The sequence below is a fragment of the Henckelia pumila genome, chromosome 3 (assembly GCF_033568475.1).
Source record: "Henckelia pumila isolate YLH828 chromosome 3, ASM3356847v2, whole genome shotgun sequence".
In the NCBI taxonomy this organism is placed as follows: Eukaryota; Viridiplantae; Streptophyta; class Magnoliopsida; order Lamiales; family Gesneriaceae; genus Henckelia; species Henckelia pumila.
In genome coordinates, this window is record NC_133122.1 from 179,520,267 (window position 1) to 179,530,522 (window position 10,256).

The following is a 10,256-nucleotide window of genomic DNA, read 5'->3' on the forward strand; positions in this document are numbered from 1 at the left end:
TAATTGATTTGATGATTATGAATTTCAAATTCACGAACTTACTTGACCAAAATCCAAGTTTCAATAGTATTAATTGTATATTTTCTTACATAGTTCGAATCAAGCTCATCGATAAAAAAAAAGTTTATATATAAACATAATATAATATTCCATCCGTCCCAATTATATTGTTCACGTTTTTTTTTGTTTGTCCCAAATATATAGTCATATATCATATTTAGTAATATTTTTTTACACTTCTTTACTAATATACTCCTATTAACTACATCTTGAAAATTATGCAATCATTTTTAATATATTAAATAAGAATAAAATAGAAAGTTTATATAAAATTTACTTTTTCAATAAATTTTTCTCTTAATTCGTGTGAAAACTAAAACAAGACAATATATAAAAAATATAATAATACAATAATAAGAAAGTATTGTGGTTGGTGGCGTGAGCAAACACGAGCGCATAAGAGTGATGCTCTTGCGCATGCGTGCTATCAGCCTTATATTTATATATCTACTCATTTATATATATCAACAAGAAGTCAAATTCAACTAATTATGACTAATAATTTAATGTCCCTTAATTTAATTTGACCATCAATTATGTTGTATCAAATGATATTTTAAATGAGAGCTTCAAATTCATAAATTTCAAATAAATATATATATATATATATATATATTATTCTGAAAAGTAAAATCATAAACTTCAAATACATCATTTAACGTTTATATAGTATTTTACGTTAATTTTGATGAATTTCAAGTTAATGCAATATCGATGTCATTTGAAATCCACTATATTTCATGCTGTTAATAAATAAGTAATGTATGAATTTAGATTTGTAACAATAAAAACATAATCAAAATCTATAGATTTAAAATCTTTCCATCAAAACACAAACTAAACTTAAAATCTATCCATCCAACCACATTGTTATGGAAAATAATCACAGACTATTTTATAGAAAGTTCTCTAGAAATTAATGACATTGGAACTTCAACTCTCCCAACAAAGAAATAAATAAAATTCTTGAAAAATGTGATAATAATGTATTATGACATCAGAATTAGCAATCTAACGCTATTTTTCCTTTCTTATCAAGATTATTATAATTATATATTATAATAATTAAATAATCAGCATATTCCCTAGACTAACAAAAGATTCCTAGCTTGTATTAAAATTTCAATCATCTACAAAAAAGCAAAAAATGAAAAAAAAAGGCTCCGAGTCACGTGCGTATGTCACGTGTCCCCCAATCCGAAATTTCTAATAAATGTTCCTCCAAATCCAATGGCCAATCCCAGTTTTCCATTCCCATTTGTTTTCTTCACACATACACTTGGACAAGCCACTTTCTTCGGTATTCACGCCCTAATTTTTCTGCGTTTTACATCAAGAATCGCAAGGTTCTCTCTTCACTATAGATCTCTGTTTCTCGTCTTTCTCTTTGTCTGATTGCTAATCGGTGATCTGCTTTCTCAACATCTTTGTTTTTTTTTTTGGTTTTTAAAGTAGTAAGGAAGGATGGGCAGCTCTGAATTTTCATGGAAACTGAAGGATCACCCCAAGCTTCCCAAGGGGAAGACTATAGCGATGATTGTTTTGGATGGGTGGGGTGAAGCCAAACCCAATCAATACAACTGCATCCACGTTGCGGAGACGCCAACCATGGATTCACTTAAAAATGTAATTTTTTTAGTTTTATTAGTATTTTCACGTCTAGAATCTACTGGGTTCCGGATATTTCGGACTAAATGACTCGGTATTGCATCGGTGAAGATATTAACTCGGACTCTGAGATCCGACTTTCATTCAGTTTTCTACTGGATTTCACGCTTTAAAATTTTTGTGAGGTTTGAATTTTTGTCGTCTAGATTGTTGGATCAAGAGAAATACTTAATAATTAAGTAGATTGAAGGTGCCAGTGTGTAGAAAATTCTAATTTTTCCCCTGAAATAGTAAATGGGATTGAATTATTTGTTTTATTTATAATGTGTTGAAGGGTGCCCCAGAGAAGTGGAGATTGGTGAAAGCGCATGGTACTGCAGTGGGGCTGCCCACAGAAGATGACATGGGTAATAGTGAAGTTGGCCACAATGCTCTTGGTGCTGGCCGGATTTACGCCCAAGGGTGAACTTCCTTTTTCTTGTTCCTTTACTTAATTGAAGTTATTGTAGTTGTAGTCAGCGGGGAAAAAAATGATATTGAAAACTAAGTGTTCGGATGCTTCTCTCTCTAGTCTCTAATTTGCAGATCATGTGACAGATAGTTTGTCCAATCAATGCTATTTACAACTTTGACATCCAACACATCATGCTTTTATGAGTCTGACCTCAATCGACTTCTGCTGGTTTTTGCATCGCTATAATGTGATTTTCTTAAAAGGAAGGGAGTGTATCATTGGAATGAACTTATCATTTATATGGCTGATCAAGAGAAGTTCTTGGACTAATAAGGGAGCAGTTCTTAATTCTTTTTATATATATTTACACATACATACATACATATATATATGTGTATATATATATATATGTATACATATGATTAGAGTTTCTACCATTACCAGAATTGGATATTAGTACAAACATTATGAAAGCTGCTAGGAGTGTAGATCCGCAAAGCACTGATTGGTAGATTCTTTTGATTTATGTTCTCATTCGTAGGAATGCTTAGGTCAAGATGAGAAACCGTGGTAGTTAATTGGAATCAAGAAAAATATGTTATACTATTTGATCATTCTTTTGCCTCTGTCAACAGTTGCTGAAATTAGTCCATCAGCTTTTGATTGGTCCAGTTGCCAAATTAATATTGCCTTTTTATCTTACCAAATGGGAATGGAAAAATCTTTCTCGCTCCACTTTGTGTACCTGAAGTTTATCATACATTAGTTTTGAATATTTATTAATTTTTGGGTGTGTGTTTTTGGATATAGAGCAAAGCTTGTGGATCTTGCCCTGGAATCTGGCAAAATATATGAAGGAGACGGTTTCAAGTACATCAAAGAATCATTTGAAACAGGAACACTACACCTCATTGGATTATTAAGTGACGGAGGCGTTCACTCAAGGCTCAATCAGTTGCAGGTATCCCAAGTGTTTAAATCTCATTCGCTTCTGTGTGACATAATTCCATCTAGAAAAATAAATTTTTCTTCCTCTGCTTTCATTACTTCAAGCTTCTGAAATCCTATTTTTTTTCTTTTCTTTTTTACCCTTTTCTTATGCAGACATAATTTTTAACATATGAGAAAAATTTATGTGAACTTATTATTGGGTGTGCAGTTGTTGATTAAAGGAGCTAGTGAGCGTGGTGCTAAAAGAATCCGTGTTCATATTCTCACGGACGGACGTGATGTGTTGGATGGTTCAAGTGTAGGCTTCACTGAAACTCTTGAAAACGATCTTGCCGAACTGCGTCAGAAAGGTGTTGATGCGCAGATTGCATCTGGCGGAGGTCGAATGTATGTTACGATGGATCGTTATGAGGTTAACCATTTATTTTTATATTTTGGAGCGCTCATTCTCGTTATTTTTTTGTATTTTATGCATTCCGGAGTATGTGACTTGACATAAACTGTGGCTACCACGACTTATTTTGCATGATTTTTATGAATCCAAAAATTGCTTGGCTTCTAGTACCAAACCAATATGCACTGAAAATTGCACCTTTTGAGGTGATGAAAGGGTTTAATTGAACCGACCTTCTTGACCCTATTTACCATAGAAGTGAAAGATAACTACGGGGACCACAATTCCTTTGCCTTGTTTTACTTGAGGGTCATGTGATATTTATCTCTAAGCTCACGTTTGCTGGACTAGCCTCTTTTTTTCACTTACCGTTATTTCTACCCCCACCACATTTTTTGGCCCCACTGTATTTCTCATGTCCTTGCAATCTTGGTTAAGGTGCTGCTTCTGCTTGTGATTGCTGTCTGTTCTACTCTGTTCTATTATACCTCATCTTATGACCATTGGGCTTCGATTGGAGGATATCACAGTTAATATGACTCTTTTTGATTTCTTTCTATCTGATGATTGTTGTAGAAATTCTGATTACACATGTAACCATCTAGTTGGTTACCAAGCCTTCGGTTCTGTTTCTCATGCACTCGGATTTTTCTAAATATTTGCAGAATGATTGGGATGTTGTAAAACGAGGTTGGGATGCCCAAGTGCTTGGAGAAGCGCCACACAAGTTTAAGAGTGCTGTTGAAGCTGTCAAGAAGCTGAGAGAGATTCCTAATACAAATGATCAGTATTTACCTCCATTTGTTATTGTTGATGACAGTGGAAAAGCTGTTGGGCCTATCGTCGATGGTGATGCTGTTGTGACTTTCAATTTTCGTGCTGATCGCGTGGTAATGATAGCTAAGGCCCTCGAGTATGAGGACTTTGACAAATTTGATCGAGTTCGATTTCCTAAAATTCGTTATGCTGGAATGCTTCAATATGATGGTGAGCTCAAACTTCCAAATCGCTACCTTGTTTCTCCTCCAGAGATTGAACGGACATCTGGTGAATATTTGGTGAATAATGGCATCCGTACTTTTGCTTGCAGGTAATTTTGTTACAACTAAAACTTCCAAGTTTTATTTTCCTACACACAAAACTATTTAAAAAAAAAGAAAAAAAGAAAAGGAAGAAGAAGCACAAGGCTAATGGCCTTGTGTCTCTCCCTCACTAAAACATCCTGAAATTTTCATTCTTAATATATTTGCCTAGCTTTTTGTATGCAGAATAATACTTGCGTAGTTACGTTCGTTGTGTGTTCATTGTGTATGTCAATGACTTGATTTAATTTTTGCTTGCTGTTCAAATTTGTTATTTACCTTGGTTTTTACAGTGAAACAGTAAAATTTGGTCATGTCACTTTTTTCTGGAACGGGAATCGCTCAGGATACTTCAACCCTGCAATGGAAGAATATGTTGAAATTCCTAGTGATAGTGGTATCACCTTCAATGTCAAGCCGAAGATGAAGGCCTTGGAGATTGCTGAGAAGGCAAGGGATGCAATTCTTAGCCGTAAATTTGACCAGGTAATCCATCAACTCCTTGGTTTTCTTCATTTCTTGTTGAGGAAGAATCTTACTGGCAAGTTAATAATAGCCTAATGTGGTTTATTCCGAAGGTACGTGTCAACCTGCCTAATGGTGACATGGTGGGACATACTGGTGATATTGAAGCGACAGTCGTTGCTTGCAAGGCTGCTGATGAAGCTGTGAAGGTATGTTGATTCTGCTATTGTAGCATACATTTAGCGGAGGGAGACCGATGAAACATAGTTTCCCATGCTATTTTTACACATTGGTGAGGATATATGACTTTCATGCCACAAGTGGCAACATACATGCCTAATCCTGATTATTGTTGTTCATGTAAGTTTTTCAGTTTTCGAGGGCTTAGGTAACACTCAATTGGTCCCATGTAAATTTTGTACCAGTAATGGTGATTGACCTTTAGGGTGTGTCTCAGAACGATAGTTTGAATGTCCTAGAGTCTGTTTGGACAAGTACTTTAAACGTTTTTTAGTGTTTTATATTATAAAATATTTTTGAAAAATATTTTTAAAAAAGCTTTCTTCAACTATAGTTATTAAAGAACAAATGGGATGTATTTTTGATTTTTTAGAACTGAAAGCAATGATGGAAAACAAACCATACTATTTTTAAATTGTAAAAACGTTTTTATATAATAGTTTTTCAAACACATATTTATTATTAAAACAACTTTTAAAACATTTTATAATTTTTTTTTTAAAAACACTTATAAAAACTTTTAGAAGTACTTGTCCAAATGAAGCCGCGATCTTTTTTGCATACATTGTATTAAGAGAACTTATTCCACACGAAAATTGAAATATTCCTCGAGTTTTGAGAAAGTATGATCACCTTTTGTTCTAAATTCCTCCAAAATGCTTGATAAATATTAGATTCATGGTGATGTGCTGTGAAGAGGCTACTTGGTTGCGTGCTACATCTTACAACTTACATGATCAACCAGTTGAAAATTTCTGTTCTTGAAGCTTTAACTATAATTTTTTTTTGAGTTATGCATGACCTGTTAATTGTTTTGATTTTGCTAGATGATCCTTGACGCAATAGAGCAAGTGGGTGGAATCTATGTTGTTACTGCTGACCATGGAAATGCGGAGGACATGGTGAAAAGAAACAAGAAGGGCGAGCCACTTCTCAAGGATGGCCAAATTCAAATACTTACTTCTCACACTTTGGAACCAGTAAGTGATTTAAATCCCTGTTCTATTAGTGAAGTCCCCATTTATGAATATTTTCATACTTCAAATTAACTACCATGGAGAAAATTGTACTACGTGTGAATTTCTGATTGTTGTTAATGCCACAAATTTTCACAACCATTTCCTTAACCATAACATGTGATTGGAAAATTTTTGATTGGAAAGATGATCTGTTCGAATAGTTAGTTATACTCTACCGTGTTTCCGGTATGAACCAGGCCTGTCTATCATTTACAAATTACAAGCCAGTATAGGAAGTAATCCAATCAATCATTATCCGACATATGGTTTCCGGGTGGTCATGCATGAATCCTTACTTATACAGGTTTATTAAACTTCTATGTAGGTTCCAATTGCTATTGGTGGCCCTGGGCTGGCACCTGGTGCGAGATTCCGCAAAGATGTTCCCACTGGTGGTCTAGCAAATGTGGCTGCAACTGTCATGAACTTGCATGGACTTGAGGCGCCGAGTGATTACGAGACAACCCTTATTGAGGTTGTTGATAACTAGATGCCATCTCCGATTTGAACTCTTAGAAATTTTGCATACGAGGAGAAGGACAATGGAGGAAGTGAGGAATACATTATCCATTATTTTTGAATAAAATGTTTTAGGCTAGTATCACTGATATTTAACCTAGCATCGGATATGCTAAAACCTTGCCCGTGGTTTGAGATTGAAATATTTGAAATAATTTTCAACGGTTTCGCTTTACTTTGTCTTACTTGTTACCGGGTCTGTATGTATAATACACACACACACACACACACACACACACACACTAATATTGCCAAAAACCTAAACTTTAATAAAACTAAGATGTGAGCTTTGATGATAGTAAAGGTTTAAGGTTGTTTTTCGATTGGGGCTGTAATTCGGGATTGTAAAGGTAATTTGATGGCTGCTCAAGCTAGTCCTATCAGGAATCCCAGCTCGGTTGTTAGAGGAGAACTAATGGCTTTGCTCTATTGTTTGAAACTCTGCATGAGCTGTGATCTGTCGAATTGTTGGGCCTTGTCAGACTCTTTGGAGGTGGTTCGGGCAGTGAATGACTCAATCGATCGCTTGGATCCGAACGGCACTTTAATTTCATCCATCAGAGAGTTGCTTTCCGAGAATGTCTTCTTGGGATTGAAGCACATGCGAAGACAAGCGAATTCGGCTGCCCATCAGCTTGCTAGATATGCTTTCTCTTTTTCTCGTTGTTTAACTTGGAGACCCCGTTTGGTTTGAGTGATAGGATAAGTAATCCATTGATAAATAATATAATATAAATTAAAAATAAATAAGAAAAAATAGTTAATATATTATTTGATTTGATGGATAGATTATAATTTATTTGATTTAATTGATGTAAAATTATTAATTAATAAATAGATAAATAATATGACGAAAATAAGGCGTAATTAATTAGGATAAGTTATACATAGATTAATAATATATCAAACCAAACAATGTCTTAGTGATTTTCCAACTTGGTTGCTTTCGATTGTAACTAAAGACATTTTTATCTAAATGATATTTTTGTTAGGTCCCGTTTGGTATCAAAAGTCAGGCAAAAAAAATATTTTTTTTAAATTTTTTTTTTTCAGCTAATAAGGTGTTTGGATGATCAAATAAGTGCTTAAAAAAATATTTTTTTTAAGTCAAAAAGAGCTTTTTCAAAAGTCAAAAATTATAATTTGAAAAAGCATTTATTTTAAAAACTCTCTACAAAATCCAAACGGCTCTCTACAAAATCCAAACGGGCCCGTTTGGATTTTGTAGAGAGTTTTTAAAATAAGTGCTTTTTTAAACTATAATTTTTAGCTTTTGAAAAAGCTCTTTTTTGACTTAAAAAGTGCTTTTTTAAGCACTTATTTGGTCATCCAAACACCATATTAACTGAAAAAGCATTTTTTTTATTTAAAAAAATGTTTTTTTGGTCTGACTTTTATAACCAAACGGGCCTTATTCTTAAAAAAAAAAAAATAGAAGATGTGATAATATAGAGTATTCAATAGCTATTTATGACATGGAGCGAGGTGCTTTAGCACATTTAATTTCTAAATAACCGTAATTAAAGTTGGGATTAGTTTGATTTAATCTTCATAATATGAAATTTTTAAAAAATTTCACTTTCCTTAATACAAAAATATATACACAAGGAAATAAATTTTTATAAAGATTTTGACGAATTTCCTGCGATAAATATAGGGAATACATATATAATTGTTCGAATTAAGTTATTAACGATATAATTGTGGTTAGAAGATCGCATAATTTTTGGTTACTTGCAGAAAAATGTATACTCCATTTCACAGAGAAAATGATCGTATCTATAATTTTGAATAAGAAAACCATTGTAATACTTTAATTATTGATTCTTGACATGAGAATTGTGTAGGGTGGGTACCAATAAACAACTTTTAATTTAATACTAACTTATGATTGTTATTTATTTATTTTAACATAACTTATTATTGTTATAACTAGAAATGAGAAAAAAATACCGAAATTTTCGGTATAACGATGTTTTCATATCGAAAAATATTGTATTTATCAAAATTTTCGATATACCAAATATTTCTCACAGTAAGATAATGGTGCCGAACGTTTTGGTACGATAATAATAGAAAATTTGAAAATTTCTCTATATACCTAAATATTGAAACATTAAAAAAAAGCTATAATATTTTTAAATAATAGAGTTATAAAATTTTAAAATATCAAATTTTTTGTGGTATAAAACAATACTGTACCGAAATCTTGGTATATCGCTGACCGCATAATTTCGATATAATCGTTATACTAGTTATATATACTGAAAATTTTGGTATACCAAATCTTGATATACCGAAATTTTCAGTACGATATCGATACATATTTTCTTATACCATAATATTCAGTACAATATACAATTTTCAATACGAGGATACGGTATACTACCCTTATCTATAATCAACTTTTATTTCGTATTATAAGGGCGGTTTGGTGTATCTTTATTTAATCTAGCGTTTTTCTTACCTTATGCTCTTGGAAAATTACAAATTCATGTTGGGTCAATTAATTTTTTAGTGGACCCACGTTAATGGGTAAATATTTATCCTTTTGCTATATACTTATGACATGATTATTGATACATTAAAATGAAATAAGTTATGAATGTAATCAATTTTAAAATGATAATTATATTATTTTTCAATAATTGGTACTGGAAGAAATGAAAAGGAAATGCAATGAAATTATTTTTAATAATTAAATATTTTAAACCAAAAATAAAAAATAATAGCTACTCAAATGTGATGTTAGTATTATTATATTAATAATAAAATAATAATTATTGATGCTCTATTAATTTTTATACAATTATTGTATTTAGTATAATAATCTAACTTATATCTTAATAATAAAAATATAATTATTTTTTATATAATAATAATAACAAATATAATAATAAATTTTGTTTAATATTAATTATAATAATATTAAATAATTTTAATATATTTTAATAATAAATAAATAATATTTTTTGATTAATATTTTTATAAATAGTAATAATTATAGATAAATAAATAAATCATAATACTAATAATTATCAATAAATAATAATAATAATAATAATTTATTATACAATAATAAAATAATCACATAATATTTTATTATTTATATACATTATAATAAAATATTATTATTATAATAAGAATAATATAAGGGTAGATTATTTGAAATAAATTATCTATAGAAAACAATTTTGTACAAAAATAAACATGAGAATCGCCATTCTCATCTCAATTGGGAATTGCTCATTCCATTCGTGTCTCGTTCCCTCGTACCAAACATAGAAGATACATCCAAAGATAACAGTTATCAACTTATGTGAATTTCATTGATTTTAAGTGAACCCCACGTTCGTTAACTAGTATACGTCTACCATTGGATCTACCCTAAAAATACCCCACCCTTATAAGTCCCTAAGTAGTATGAACAATATTTGCACAAGTAGCACAGTAAATTAACCATT

At 31.6% G+C, this 10,256-nt stretch overlaps 1 protein-coding gene across 2 annotated transcripts; it reads left to right on the forward strand.

Moving 5' to 3' along the window:
- Positions 1-1,268: 1,268 nt before the first annotated feature.
- LOC140886927 (2,3-bisphosphoglycerate-independent phosphoglycerate mutase) lies at positions 1,269-6,967 on the forward strand. 2 transcript variants are annotated; one of them, XM_073293853.1, is made up of 10 exons: positions 1,269-1,406; positions 1,513-1,686; positions 2,003-2,130; positions 2,933-3,083; positions 3,282-3,485; positions 4,133-4,557; positions 4,843-5,035; positions 5,128-5,223; positions 6,082-6,234; positions 6,599-6,967. In XM_073293853.1, exons 2-10 carry the CDS (start codon positions 1,525-1,527, stop codon positions 6,761-6,763), a joined length of 1,677 nt encoding a protein of 558 aa, XP_073149954.1. In that variant the 5' UTR covers positions 1,269-1,406; positions 1,513-1,524; the 3' UTR covers positions 6,764-6,967. The 2 variants fall into 2 exon arrangements, with proteins under 2 accessions (XP_073149954.1, XP_073149955.1); XM_073293854.1 differs by having other exon boundaries at positions 1,283-1,406; positions 1,516-1,686.
- The last annotated feature ends 3,289 nt before the right edge of the window (positions 6,968-10,256 follow it).